Below are 15,431 nucleotides of genomic sequence, written 5' to 3'. Positions count from 1 at the left end.
TTGAAAGCCAATTTGGCAATAATGAAATTATAGATGCATATTTCCTCTGGTCCAAATATAAATGTTTGTGTAAGGCATGGTGGCACATGCATGTGTTCCCATCTACTTAGGAGGCTGAGGCAGAAAGGTTATAAATTAGAGGTCAAACTTGGCAATTATGCCAAATGCTGTCTCAAAATAAAAACAGGTAAGGATGTAACCCTTGCCTAGCACAAGCAAGGCAATACTCAGTACTAGACAAACAAAACAAAACTTTGTTTAAAGTAGGTTGCTGCAGGGGCTAGGAATATGGCTTAGTAGTAGAGTGCTTGCCTCATATACATAAAGCCCTAGGTTCTATTCCTCAACACTACATATATAGAAAAAGCCAGAGTGGTGCTGTGGCTCAAGTGGTAGGGTGCTAGCCTTGAGCAAAAAGAAGCCAGGGACGGTGCTCAGGCCGAGTTCCAGCCCCAGGACTAGCAAAAAAAAAAAAAAAAAAAAAAAAAAGATTGCTGCAAAGATGTAAGTACAAAGCTATTCAGTACATAATTATTTCCAATAACAGTGTCAAACTAAATGTCCAAAAAGAGATTGATTAAATAAATTATGTAATGGATCAAAAACTATTAACATGCATATTTTGAGCCTTCCCCTGCCCTCTGCCAGCTAAACAGAATTTTGTCTTGGGTCAATTTTCCTCTCTCTCTACAAGGGAAATGTCTAGTAGTGTTTAGACTTTGATGCAGAATCACAAAAGCAAAGGGCACAGAAAGTGCAGACATGCCCAGGAGCCTGAGTAAGTATATAGAAAGTTAAAGTCAAGAGTTGTTCCTGAGACAACACAAACCCCTCACGTGTACACAAGTACCAGGAATCTAAGGAGAGAAATGGAGTTGTTTTGAGATAGTTGGTGCTTTGGCAATCTGGGTTTAATTGACTTAGTTTCTGCTCTTAAACGGCTACATGAATCAACCTTCAGAAGTGTTATATGCACTTAATGACATCTTAAAAGTAATGAGGAACAAAAACATTTTACTAAATGTGAAAAAGCAAGATGAAACTGGATATATCTTACTTAGTTTAAATATCCACATATACCTATAGTATTTTCAACTACATAGTAGTTTTCTAAAAGATGCTTATATATACTTATAAAGGCACATAAGAATAATTTCATTCCTCCTCATGTTTTTCCTTTATCCTGAGATCAACATTGAATGGTACTCAGAAAGGGAGTAATACTAAGTATTCTTCGTTTTTTTGTAGTACTGGGGTTTGAACTCAAAACTTCGTATTTGGTAGGGTAAGTAGGTACTCTACCAATTGCGTCACTTCACAAACCCTTTGCATTGGTATTTTCAATATAGGATCTCACTTTATGCCCATACCAGCCTGGACAGCAGTCCTGCTATTTTTGCTTCCCAGAATTTCTGGGATGACAAGTGCATGCCACTGAATGCATGTTAAAATAGTCTCACCAACTTTTTAAAAAATTTTATTTATTAATTAAACAATTTTTTTGACAAGGTGTTGTGCAAAAGGGGTACAGTTACACAATAGGGCAGTGTGTACATTTTTTGTGATATCTTACATCCTGTTTTTCTTTCCCTTCCCTAGATCAGGTAGACATATATACATTACGCAGTGTACCAAAAACATAGACAGTAGCCACGTGGCCTACGCCAAAGGAAATTCACCTAGGACTTTAAATGTAACGTCCACAATAGAGTTTGCTTATCCTTGTCTTATATGAACATACATACATAGCTTTTGAGCTATTGTGATCCACTGAGTGGTCTATTTTTGGCCTTTATATGTTGAGTAGTTGTTTGGTTTTAGTTACATAATGTAGGGTCGCTAACCCAAACCTGTGGGAAATACCATTTGACAAGAAGTTTTTGGTTTCACAGACCTGGTCTCTACTGTCTCCCCCTCCCCCCACCTTAACAGTCATATATCAAGGAGATCATGCCCCTTTATTTTCTGTGTTCTAGGCTTGTCTTGCTCAACATTATTTGTTCAAGTTCTGACCATTTCCCTGCGAATACCAATATTTCACCATTTCTAATCGCTATGTAGTATTCCATTGTGTATAGGTACTATATTTTTTGGATCCATTCATCTGTCTCACCAACTTTTTGTTGCCTGAGCTGGTCTCAAACCACAATCCTCTAATCACTCATTTACCAGTAGCTAGGATTATTAGCTCTTACTGCACCTTGAGTGTTAAGAAAACAAACAAAAAACTCTTTTAAAGTTGCCACCATACTAAAATATGCCAGAACGTAACATAAATCATTTATCACGATGGGATTATGAGTGATTTTTGTCTCTAAACTTTTGTGCATTTTCAAAGTTTCTACTATAAACAACAGATTACTTAACGAGTTCATTTTGGAGCTTTCAAGTTAGTGTAGGGGTAAAGTGTCAGAAATGTAGTGGGTTTTTCTTTTTTAAAGTATTTCCTAGGATTTTGGTCATTGTTGAAGCTGTACAAAAGACTGGGACCAGAAAAAGACATGTCTAACAGATCTTTTTTGTTATGGTTTTGGTGAATGGGGGACATAATTTCAAGAGCATCAAAACTTATGCCTACCCCAGAAATGTGTCTTGAAATTCCCTTTACTCAAGTTAATTATTCAGCAAATTATTTAGCTTTATTTCCTGTAAAACTTTGCTAAAATTGGAAAGCTCTTGCCCACTCAGCACCCCCCAAACCATTATACCAGAGGTTCCTGATGGGCTCCTGAACTTGAGTGTACAATGGAATCACACAGACAACTTGTTTGGATAGTTTGGGGGTCTTTTTTGTCGTGTGTGTATGTGTGTGTGTGTGTGTGTGTGTGTGTGTGTGTGTGTGTGTGTGTGTACTGTGGCTTGAAATCAGGGCCTTTTTGCTCTATCCCTTAAGCTGTTTTGTTCAAGGTTGGCTTTCTACCACTTGAGCCACTTCCCACTTTTGGCATTCATTGGAGATAACTTGGGCTACCTTTGAACCATGATCCTCAGATCTTAGCTTCCTGCATACGTAGGATTACAAGTGGGATGGTTTGTTAAAAACAACAAAACAAACAAAAACAGCTAGACCCATCCCCAGTCTCTTGACTCAAAGGCCTCGGAAGGGGCTTAATTCACATTTCTACTAAAGTTCCCAGGGAATGCTACTGCTGTTGGCTTACACCTGTGATCCTAGTTATTCAGGAGGTTGAGATGTGAGAACCATGGTTCAAAGCCATTCTATGCAGCAAGGTCTGTTAAGACTCTTATCTCCAAGTAACCACCCAAAACCCAGAAGTAGTGCTATGTCTCAAATGGTAGAGCATTAACCTTGAGCAAAAAAGCTAAGGATAGCAGACAAGCCCTAAGTTCAAGCCCCCTCCCCTCAAAGAATTTTTTTTAAACTTCAAAACTTCATTTTTTTTAAACTTCAAAATGGTAATGCTGGTGCTTTTTAGTGACTGAATAACTGAAATGGAAGTGAAAATGTTACCAGAAATGAATACAAGAAAAGCAAGTACAAGGCCAATATATTAATAATGCATGACTCTAAGACGAAGATGCCAAGTTTTAATTTTATTTCGTTTCCTTTTGCCTAGAACCTAAAACTGTTAGCTCTGTGGTCAGGCTTCCCTGGGGTCCGAGCTGGTGGTCCGGCTCTCCCATCGGGCTCCCTGCTAGGCGCGAGCGAGCCAGCAGGTGGTGCGATTTCGCGCTTTTCGCAAAGGTGGTCTGAGCTGACCGTCCGCAGACCCGGTGTCGGCGGCGCGTCGCTCGACCCCGCCCGCCGCCATCGGACCACAGCCGTCAGGCCACACCGCGTCACCGCCACCAACCGGGCTGGAGGGTGGCTATTGAGGTGGTAGAACTGCTTCGAGTATTTACTGGAGTCACAATAAGCAAACACTCCACTGTACGTGAAGTCCTAATTGGGCAGAAGCTCCCACGCTACCCTCACCCACTCTAAGCCCGGGAGGAAAAACGGGGTGCCTGAACGAGTGAAAACATTAACACCAGATAGTCTACCACTGTCCCAGAAATGTCCTCCCAGCCTAGAGCCCAAAGGTCTACTAGTCCGGATCTGCTGGACCCTAGCCTCAAGCAGCGATCCCGCCCGGGAGCTTAGAGCGGGATCCCCGAGGGATCCCCCGCCGCCTACGCCGCGGCACTGTTAGGGTCTGGCCCCGCCCACTACATCTAGACCCCGCCCACGCCATGTAGGCCACGCCCCTCGACACTGTCCCGCAACTCGCTTGGGGAGACAGAGGCCCCGCCCAGCAGGGGAGGAGTCGGCGCTGCCTCTGTCTTTCCTGAGCTGCGCGCGCACCCCGCCGCCGCCTGCGTCTGCTCGCTCCCTAGTCAGGCGCCGGTCCCGAAACAACCCCGGAAAGTGAAGCGGCCAACGGGGCGACTAGAGGAGGGAATCGAACCCGCCGAGGTCCGCAGCCCAGCGCGGTCGCAGCATGAAGGCGCGAGGCCCAACCCTGGGCCTCCTGCTGCTGCTGCTTTGTCCAGCGGCGGTGAGCGAACGCCGGCGACTCGGGCGGGCTGTGGGGGACGTGGCGGGGCCGAGTGAAGGCTCCTCGCAGCGGGCAACCCGGGCGTAGGGCCGGAGGGGCGCGGGAGGACCGGGTCTGGGTGGACGGCTGCCGTCCCAGAGGTCGTCCCACTGCAGGGTCTGTCAGGCGCCTCGCTCTTCCCTCTGGCGTGGAAGGCGGCGACACCTGGGGACTTATTTGTCCGTGTCGAGCTCATTGGGATGTGGGAGTTGTGCAGGGGAATTAAGAAACCCGAGAATGGCTTGCATGTCGTTACCATCATGTCCTGGCCTGCTGACATGAAGAAACAACTTGTGATCCAACAGCAGGGGCTTGCTTAACTTGGGCAGCAGAAAATGACCGTCTAGGTCTGACCATCCCAGGCCAAGAACTCTCCTATCCGACATTTGAGAGGAATTGACACATAACCAGCTTTTCCACACCTACAGACCCCAGTAGAAACTTGGGATCTAGAGACCCTCCTCCCCAGGCTGGGCTCCTTGAGCTTGCCCACACTCTTGTCTGGACAGTGCAGTTTTGCTTTGCTGCAGCTGTGCTTTGCATTATTGAACCTATCTCTACTTGAGTCATCTGTGCCCATCCTTGAATTCTTGCTCTGAGATCAACAACTTTGTGGTCCCTTACACTTGGTGACCAGGAAGAATTCAGTAACAGTGTCAACTATGATCACCCAGTTTCTCCTATTTAAGATGTAGGAATCAGAGAAAAGCAGCACAGAAAGAGATATGAACCTTACTTAACCACTGAAAATTTCTACTTGTATATATAGAATTTAAATTAGTAAATAGGTAGAACATGAATTGATTTAAAGTATCTGGCCACTTTTTTTTCCTTTTCTGAGGAGTGAGGTGTAAGAGAAGGTGAAGAAAGGCAACAAAATTTATCCAGCAACAAAGAACTAACTATCCTTGGTGCCTTACATAAGTCGGTTTGAACTGTAAAGACTGCAGGAGCCTGTGGTGCCACAGGCAATAGTGGAGCTACTGGCTCATATCTGTAATCTAGCCACTTAGGAGGCTGAGATCTGAGGATCAAGGGTCTAAGCCATCTTGGGAAGGAAAGGCTATGAGACTTAAATTAGCCACCAAAACACTGGAAATAGGGGTGTTGCTCAAGTGGTAGAGCACCAGCCTTGAGTGAAAAGGCTAAGGGACAGCATCCAGGCCCTGAGATCAAGCCCTAGTACTAGCATAACAAATAATTCGCATAAGTTATTTTTTTTTTTTTTTTTTTTTTTTGGCCAGTCCTGGGCCTTGGACTCAGGGCCTGAGCACTGTCCCTGGCCTCTTCCCACTCAAGGCTAGCACTCTGCCACTTGAGCCACAGCGCCGCTTCTGGCCGTTTTCTGTATATGTGGTGCTGGGGAATCGAACCTAGGGCCTCGTTTATCCGAGGCAGGCACTCTTGCCACTAGGCTATATCCCCAGCCCTCATAAGTTATTTTTATTGAACCCAAAGTTCTGTTCTCCACCACTTGAGCTACAAACCCATCTTTTTTAGTTTATATTTTGTTTTTGAAATAGGATCTTGCTACTTTGCTATGGTTGGCTTCTAACCAGAGATCATCTGGCCTCCACCTCTCAAATGGATGGATTTACAGCTGTGTGCTACCACACCCAGCCTTACTGGTTACTGCTTATGTTTTTTATTTTGTTTGTAATGTCTCAGGAAACTGAAGCCCACAAAGACAATATCTCCTTGTCACAATTACCTGGTGAAGGATGAGGCTTGGAACTATCTTGACCACCCTTGGTCAACTTGTTGTCAGTATAGGAGCCTAGGGAGATGTCAGACTATTTGTGTGCCTACAGTTTTCTCTTTGAAATGTGTGGGAGTGGAGGAATGCCCAATGATTGGGTGCTAATTAAACCAAGATGAAAGAGTGAGCCTCTGAGAATTTGCCTCATGCCCACTAACTACCTTCTAGTAGGCCTGTCAGTAATGACAAAGTAGTGAATCAGAGAGAAGGGCAAACTGAGAGCTTCCATAGACTAGAAAAATCCATGTTTTAAAAACCTCCATGTAGGGCTCAGGAGGGAATAGATATGGCTCACCAGTAAGGGCCCAGGCCTATGGGATAGAAATCCTCAGCTGGTTTGACTTACAGAAAACACACATCAGAAATCAGGACGAACCCAGAGATGTCTGGTTGGGAGGGAAAGCAGAAGGAAGAAGAGATTGTTTGGGATAGCTCTGTGGCTTTGAGGATTTAACTCTCCACCTCAGTTTCTTGTGAAGATAAATATCCCAGAGAATTGCTGGAATTAAGTAGTAGGGATGGAGAGAGACTTCATCACTGTGCCTAATGCAGTAACTCAAGAAATAGCAATTATTTGCCTTTGAGAAAGTGCGGCCATTTAGGCTAGAACCTGATCAGCAGGCTTCACTTTATGAAGCAGCTTTAACTGAATCTCTGCAGTGCTTTAACCTCAAGGTAGTATCCAAGGCTGATGGCCCCATGAATGCTTCTTCCAGGGCATTTGGAATAGGTCAGAGGTTGATTGTGAATCTCTTGCGAAATATCTGAAGTCTTAACTAGTTCTTACTACAAATGTCCCTATTGATATTTTGAATGTTAACTCCCCCCTGCTTAGAGCCTTTTACTGTATCTGAACAGAAGGGGTGAAGCTTGGAAACTAAATAGATTGGAAGAGGGTTATCAACTTGTAGAATTCATACCAATAACAGCTTCGGGTTGATGAGTCTGGGCACTCACCAGATTGTCTTGGAATTGTTTAAAGTCAGAAACACATTTAAAGGAGATCTTTATTTTTCTCAGTGTTTACTATTTACAGGTCATGCATGTCTTTAAAGCATTGCCATCCAAATAATGTATGAAGTTTTGATAAACTATATATATACACACACACATCTCAAGCTATAATTTTTATCTTTTTTCTTGAGGAACTTGGAATTAATTGAGGTTTAAGTAGGAAGTTTAAGCATTTAAGTGGCTTTTCAAGGGGTATGGAATGGGTTAGTCTTTTCGTATGGACGAATAAGGAACAACTGTGCAGTTGGAGTGAATTTCCAGACTTTCTTGACTATCCTTGATTGATGGAGTGATTAGGTATCAGTTAACTAAGGTAAGTTATCTAGGGGAAAAGAGAGATTTTTAATTACTATTGTTTAGCAAGTGGGAAGAGAGAAAAGGATTTGCTGAATAGCTTTTTGTATTTCTCCAAGTTTGTTATACCACCCAGAACAAAGAGCCTCTTTGATTGGGAAGACAGTAACACCTCTCTCCTGGGTAATCCTTCCCTCTCCTCTGGTCTGAAAAGGGATGTAGTGTTTTAGGCATGGCATATTACCTACTATCTCTGATCTGATCAGATAACCCTTCCCATCCTTTACCCTCAGCTCTACAAAGGACATCTTATTCTTAAGCCAAATTGTTTGCAGGGTATGGGGTGGAGGGAGGGAGATGATCATGTTCCAAGTCCCCAGTTGACAGGAAAGATATTGTCCTGTTCCTCTATTAGAGCGTCTTCCCTCTGAAGTCCTCAATCTTTGCTTAAGCTGCCGCAACAGCATTTGTTGCCTGATAAAAGCTTTAGTTAAAACCTTAACTGTAACTCTTCCCAAGAGTAATCTTAGGGGTAAAGCTCTGAGTTCAAGCCCCAGTACTGCAAGGAGAGAGAGAGAGAGAGTCTTAGACAAGCCAGTTAGCGTCTACAGCCTCAGTTTCTTCCTCTATAAACTTGGACTAACAGCTATGCCTATTTCCCAGGGTACTCATGAAAACTAGATTTTATCATCACCTAATATGTCCTGGACTCTTGTCATTTGACTTTTTAGTCACTAAATCTTTAGGCCTCTAAATGTTTTTTGAAGGACATTAGTGGCAACCAAAATTCGATTTGTAGTTCATTTCTGGTGGTGGCAATGACTCACTATGGCTAACTATTTTCCTTTGACCATCCTCTTTTAATCTGAGTCTTTGGAATATTTGCTATGGAAACAAAACTTTAAAAATATGTATTTTCTAAATAAACACAAGTTAATAAGTGTGTGGTACAAGTGTGCTACTGGGAGGATTTCAGAAAAACTTTAAACTTTTGCTCTTTATCTTGTTACAATCCCTTCCTTAGTTTTTTAAAAGGAATTCAAATCAATTTATTCAACATACAATAGGGGCTCTGGGAAAAGTATAGGATGCAAAGGGCTAAATAACTAACCAGTTCAGAAAGCAGTCCATATACTACATAGAGCTATAGAAATGTTAGTTATTGGCCCTGTCTTGTTCATAGTTGATAAGGCTTGGGGGAAAGGCTTGATAAAAAATTTTGTTTTAAAGTGTCCATCTATGAGCTGATCTGTGAGTTAATATGTATCAGGTAGATAAGAGGAAGCTGGGGAAGATGGGAGTAATGATAGAAATGATTCATATTTTATTTATATATATATATATATTTTGCCAGTCCTGGGGCTTGGACTCAAGGCCTGAGCACTGTCCCTGGCTTCTTCTTGCTCAAGGCTAGCACTCTGCCACTTGAGCCACAGCGCCACTTCTGGCCATTTTCTGTATATGTGGTGCTGGGGAATCGAACCCAGGGCCTCATGTATACGAGGTAAGCACTCTTGCCACTAGGCCATATCCCCAGCCCCGTGATTCATATTTTAGTAGATGGAAATGCTAATTGATTACCTACATCTGATGTTTTGTTCCCACGGAAGTTATTTGGTACAGGTATGATACTGTTTTTCCTGTTTTACAGATAGTGACATTAAAGCTCGTATTTTGCCAAGGTCACATGGCTAGCTGAGAGTTTGAATTGCTCTCTTCTGATTTCTGTGTTCTAGTTTATTCAGACTGAAAATATTATTGCCTGGTTACTCATGCTTAGCAAACTAAATTGAACAGGTGTTCAGCAAGTTGTGTATGACCAGTAACATATCATATTCCAAACAGGTCTCCATCTTTAATGTGGCTTCTCTCAAAAGGTGATAATAAATCAGTGCCGGAATTAGCCTGCTGGCCTAGCAGTCCTGACAGTCCTCAGTCATTGCTCTATTGCCACACTATGTGAACATTCCATATATTCTGAGGCTATATCAGAGAGAGTGTATCTTCACCCTCACTTTCATGGTTTTGTTTTAGTCCTATAGCTTTGCAGCCACTTTTCAAACTCAGGGTTAGTGGAGCTTATACATGCCTAGTTATAACTAGTGAGATGATACTGGGCGAGGTAACCTGTAAACTAAGGAATTATCTCCAAATTTGGACTAATTGAGCCCTTCTAAGTCTAGAAGTATATGACTTAAACATCCACCAACAGACCGGTCTGTTGGCCACACACACAGTCATTTGGTATGTGTGAATACATTTATACCAGATTAGTATACTATAAAAAAAAATCACCAAAGATTTCTGTTAATAGAAATCAAACTAGCCTAGCCTGTACCCCCAAAGGCACTGCCATATTTATGTGGTTGTCTTTCTGATACTGTCTTTTTTTTTTTTTTTTTTGGTCTGTCTTCCTGATTCCAAAAGAATAATGTCACTTCCTCCACCTGCTTTTCTAGCCATACCTGTGCCCCTGATTCCTAGAGAAGCAGTGGGCTGTGGAGTTGATTGCAGTCACCTTCCTTCCTTCGTTCACTTCCTGGCAATTGAGCTGGGTGTCTCCAGGTTCCATCACTACCTTTGCCTTTACAGAACTACAGCAGACTTGGAAGGACCCAGCCCTGCGTTCTCAGCTGTGTGGGGTAGTTGCTCTGAGGCTGAGGATTGTCAGTTGCACTGAGGAAGTGAATCACCTGACAACCATTTTAGGGAGATGCTTTTTAAGCATCTTTTTAAGATAGGAATGATCTTTTTAAGATAGGAATGATAGTCATGATTTGTACAAGTGTTTGTGAAGAAAGGAGGACAGTGGGTGGGACAGCCTGTCTCTAGTGATGACAGGATTGGAGTTTGAGCAGTGCAGTAGCTACAGGTGAGAAAGGTTTGAGGAGTAAAATGGGGTGGAAGTTGCTTCAAAATCATGTCACTTATGAACCATGTCACCTCAAAGTATCATCACTGAGCCATAGTTCCCTTGCCTGTAACTCTATGCCATAGTGTACGTATATGCCATTCAGTGTAGTTCAGTAACTATTTACTAAAGGTAGCCTGGAGTATGAGACACTTGCTGGTTGGTGTTCCATTGGTACTAGTGGAACTTCCTAGGAGAGTCAGGTTTAGCAATTACTATAGTTGCTAGTATATGGCAAAATGGCTTCCCTACCCTTCTCACCCCTTCCTGAACTGCCCAATTACTGTTCAAAGAAGCTTTCTTACCCTGTCAGCTACCCAGTAATTAAACCCTGGAGTACATTGTGAAACTCCCATATGACCTAGAAACTCTATAGCCATGTAGCTACTAAGTTCTAGATTGAAGCCTAAACAAACAGGCATCTTTTGAGTTGTGAATGTATATAACCCAGTCAGATGCTTCTACTCATTGTGTTTGATGGTTGCTGGATGAAGAATGCAGTGAAATCCAAAGGAATTATTACCCCTGGGCTACAACATTTAGGTTTCATTATTATTATTACTGTTATTATTATTTTACAAGGGAGTTGAGATAAAAGCAAGAAAATACTCTTGTTCTTCTCAAATATATACATTCTGTTTGAGTCTAGAACAGGAAGCAGTGACCAGAGCTTGTTTTTGTTTTTTGTTTTTTTTTGTCTTGTGTTTTTTTTGCCAATCCTGGGGCTTGAACTTAGGGCCTGAGCACTGTCCCTGGCTTCTTTTTGCTCAAGGCTAGCACTCTGCCACTTAAGCCACAGCACCACTTCTGGCTTTTTCTATATACGTGGTGCTGAGGAATTGAACCCAGGCCTTCATCTAGAACTTAGTAGCTACATGGCTATAGAGTTTCTAGGTCATATGGGAGTTTCTATATATGTGGTGCTGGGGAATTGAACCCAGGGCTTCATGTATACGAGGCAAGCACTCTTGCCACTAGGCCATATTCCCAGCCCCAGAGCTTGTTTTTGCGAGTAAAGTTTTTATTGGGAATTGTCACACGCATGCATACACACACACGCACACACACACACACACACACACACACACACACACACTCTTGTGTGAGGTTTCATTTGAGAACTTAACAGACAGGATTGAGTAGTTGTCTCAGAAACCTCAGGCTCACAAGCCTATTTAAGGTTTGGCCCTTTAAGGCAAAGTTTATCCACACCTGCCCCAGCCAGATCCACCAGATAGCTTATGGAATGTGACAAACAGATGTTGCAATGGCACAGATGGGAGGAAAGTGCCAGTGCTCCAGAGCACTGGCTCTGCTCTGGGGTCTCCCAAGGATGCCTCTGTTCCGTTGGAAGACAGCTCACCAACTTAGTGAACACGGACCAAGCCCAGGATGGAGTAGTCAGAGTTCAATTTAGTAGGAGGAAATGAGTCTTGGGAAAGCCCAATAAGAAGGATAGAGATGGTGTTCCTAGGTGGGTAAAATTCTAACTTGAGTAGGAAACAACACATACATTCATTTTCTGGCACTGGAGTCAGAGACTGGAGTTTGACCTTCTGGATCTTGATAAATACAGTGGAAGGCTGTTCAAAAAGATCCAAAAGCCTATCTGTAAAAGGTTAAGATTTTATTTGTGAAAAAACAATTTAAGCCAGGCAGTGGTGGCTCATGCCTATAATCCTAGTGGATAGAACATTAGCCTTGAACAAAGGAGCTCAGGACAGCACCCAGGCCTCCAGTTCAAGTTCCAGGACTAACAACAACAAAAAAGTCACCACCCTTGTGTGTGGTTATGTATATATATGTAAGTATATGTGTTTTCCTATGAGAAATTTAAAAAGTAAGAAGACCAAAGCTAGGCTAATTAGCCCCAGGTAAATCCACAAAATAGGTCACTAGTGGTTCACATATGTACTCAGGAGGCTGAGATCTGAGGATCATGGTTTAAAGCCAGCCTGGGCAGCAAAGCCCATGAGACTCTTATTGCCAGGAAAACTACTCAGAAAAGGCCGGAAGTGGCATTGTGGCTCAAGTGGTAGAATGCTAGCCTTGAGCAAAAGAAGCTCAGGGATAGCACCTAGGACTGGCAATAACAACAACAACAACAACAATAAATGTTGATAAGGAAACCAGGTGGTGGAGGTTCTGAAGAGGCTTAGGTGAAGATGGTAGTGAGAGGAGAAGGGAGGGGAGAGATCTCAGGTAAAGAGGCCTCTCCCATCAGGGTGGCAGTGTAAGTCATCTAACCTCTTCCTTGTCTTTGCCATGGGAGTGGGTGGGTGCAATACTAGAAAGAAGGCCTTAATTATACAGTAGGTTCCATTTTATGGAGAGTCTGTTTCTGAGCCAGATTGCTCTGTTTTGAATGCTGGCTGGGCCACTGTTTATGAAATCTTGGACAAATTATGTAGTCTCTTAATGACTTGATTTCTGCACTTATGAGTTACGTGCAATAATTACTATTATAGCACCTCCCACATCAAATCTTGATTAGGATTAATTAGGTTGATGTACGAAGAGCGCTTAAAAACTGCCTTGAATGCAGTGCCTTGTGAATGCTATTGGGTACCAATGTGGCCAGTTCCTTTTAGGCCTCGGGTTTTCCTTTGATTTACACAGGCCACAGAAAGATACCAGGGAAGGTAGGCGGATGGAGGTCATGTTTATTCAGAGCTATCGGTCCAGAGCTTCATCATTAGCACTCACAATAGCAGCCTATAGCATAGCAGCACACTACTCACTGGCTCATCCCAGCATAGTCTCATAACTGTACCAGCTTCATTCTGTGCACAGGTTCACATTCTGTACTCTATTGACAGCAGATGTGGTATCACCACATTTTCCCCATCCTTTAGTCATGCCTGTTTATATCCTTTATAGACAAAGTAGCATCTGGCCAAGGTTGGTCACACAAGGCCATATATGCGTACTCAGTCTCAAGGCTAAATGCAGGATTACCTAAGTACATGCATATATGACTTGAGGTTATGTGGATCTGCTGAACCAACTCAACCTCAGGTCTTGGAAAGTGCAGATCCAAAGCCCTCCAAAAGCTATGGTGAGAAATATACCCCAAGCCAGTTGTTTAGGGACTACTGCTGTAGGAAGGGTGACTTTATGAGAAGCAAACCTAAGGGTGATGATTCAGACCCAAAGAGACCTCAGCTGTTTTATTTTCTACAGTTCCTTGGAACCTCTTGATTGAGAATAATTAACAATTCTTTATATTTCATTGTTTCCTGGTATGTGTTTTACTAAGTACTTAGTACATATTCCCTTATTTGGTCTTCAAACCTGTGAGATTTGCAATGATTATAAGCTTCATTTCGCAGGTGGAGAAAACTTCTTCCTGGTTAAGTAACATGAGTTAAGTGTGGTCAACTCTCTGGAGGCATTGATTAAACGCTTCATGAGTTCTTAGGATCAGAACCCAGGGCTCCTGACTCTACCAGACTCGTAGAAACAGTATTTAGCTCTGCCTTGAAATAAATGATGTCATTTAGGAAGGATGATCTCTGTGGAACAGTGTTGGGTCATCTTGTTTGCCTTTGTAGCACTAAATGCTGAAGACAGGGAATTTAGGCTCCAGACACCTTTCCTTTGTGTCTTGTGGAACTGCAGTTTATTACAGGGTTTCTCTTGTTAACTAAACCTTGTGGAAGGCCACAGACTTGGGATAACCAGGTGGCAGACAGGCCAAATCAGGAAAGAATTTAATCTCTCCCATGAGGCATGGTTGGTTGCAGGAGATCCTATACCCAGTTAACTAATGAAGCTGTAACCATTGACTTAATGAATCTGCTACAGCAGATTAAACTGTTTTTATGTGCCTCCCTCCAGCTTTTCTATCAGTGCTGACATCACCTTGTTTGTTGGCCTTCTCAGAACCTGCTCTGGTTCTGGGTCTGCTGGATTTGGAAATCAGCTTTTGTTTTACCTTGCACAAATAAACTCTACTAAACTTATTAGTCTAAGAAATTTTCCTTTTAACTCTGTTGTGAGACCCGCTTGGCAACCAATTAGTTGAGAATTCTATGAGGGTTATCAAGGGACCCTTGCTTTAAGTTAGATGTAACTGTCAGCCTTTTAACCACCTTAATAATTGGCTTTCACCTCTTCAGGTATCAGTTAAATGGGTGATGGACTAAAACTCAAGAGTTGCATTTCTTAGTATTGTTACATTTAGTGTTGTCACTTCCTCATTTGGATAATTTCCCTTCATTGTAGCCTGAACTTGTGACTTTTAATGGGTCAAAAGAGGAATAGGTATAGTGGCACTTGTCTATAATTCCAGCACTTGGGATTAAAACCAGAAGATTGAGCATTCAAGGCCAGCCTGAGCCACCAAGCTAGATCTTGTCTCAAAAAACAAAAACCAGATAGAAGGGAAGGAGAAAATAAGTAATGAGTGTATGAGTGTGTGTGTGTGTGTATGTGTGTGTATTACAGTGCCGAGGTCTTGTTCATGCTAGAATAGTACCCTAGTGCCGGGCTAGATTCCCCTCCCCTGGTGCTCCCCTTTTCACCTTCTCCCCTGGGCGCCCCACCTGTGGGCGTCCAAGGTGGAGCGAAGGGACACGGGCAAGCCTAAGGTGCACGCAGACAAACGAGATCCCCTTTTCCTCCCTCCTTACCCACCAAGGAAGCCAGGCGCACATGGATATCGGTGACGCTTAGGAGAGCAATCTGGTTTATTCAGGAGGGGCTTACAGTAATATAGTGCTGATGACGAGGATTGAGCAGGAGCTGGTGATAGGCTGGCGAGCTTGTCCCTCCAAGAGCAGCTCCCAAGGACCTCCCTCATGGGCTAATGTCACTTCCCATAGTGCCGCCCTCTGGGCAAAGCCTGTGAAAAGGGAGCACATGTGCTCGCTGGTGCAAGGTGGGGGATGGTGTCAAAGCTACCCCTTCTGGT

General features: G+C 43.1%; 1 protein-coding gene and 1 long non-coding RNA gene across 2 annotated transcripts in view; one reads left to right on the top strand and one right to left on the bottom strand.

Moving 5' to 3' along the window:
- Window positions 1–1,583: 1,583 nt before the first annotated feature.
- On the bottom strand, window positions 1,584–14,613 carry LOC125364184. The gene is made up of 3 exons (XR_007213436.1): window positions 13,961–14,613; window positions 12,070–12,072; window positions 1,584–1,595 (listed from the first exon to the last, which is right to left on the bottom strand). It is a non-coding gene; the product is annotated as an uncharacterized LOC125364184 (long non-coding RNA).
- Npc1 (NPC intracellular cholesterol transporter 1) overlaps window positions 4,316–15,431 on the top strand; it is a 53,846-nt gene continuing 42,730 nt past the window's right edge. The window contains exon 1 of the mRNA XM_048363640.1: window positions 4,316–4,499. Coding sequence (XP_048219597.1) covers window positions 4,443–4,499 — 57 coding nt within the window. The 5' untranslated portion in view covers window positions 4,316–4,442. The remainder of the gene's footprint in view (window positions 4,500–15,431) is intronic.

The sequence above is a fragment of the Perognathus longimembris genome, chromosome 15 (assembly GCF_023159225.1).
Source record: "Perognathus longimembris pacificus isolate PPM17 chromosome 15, ASM2315922v1, whole genome shotgun sequence".
Lineage (NCBI taxonomy): Eukaryota > Metazoa > Chordata > Mammalia > Rodentia > Heteromyidae > Perognathus > Perognathus longimembris.
The sequence above is the reverse complement of the archived record's forward strand: the minus strand, read 5'-3'. Positions and strand labels throughout refer to the sequence as shown.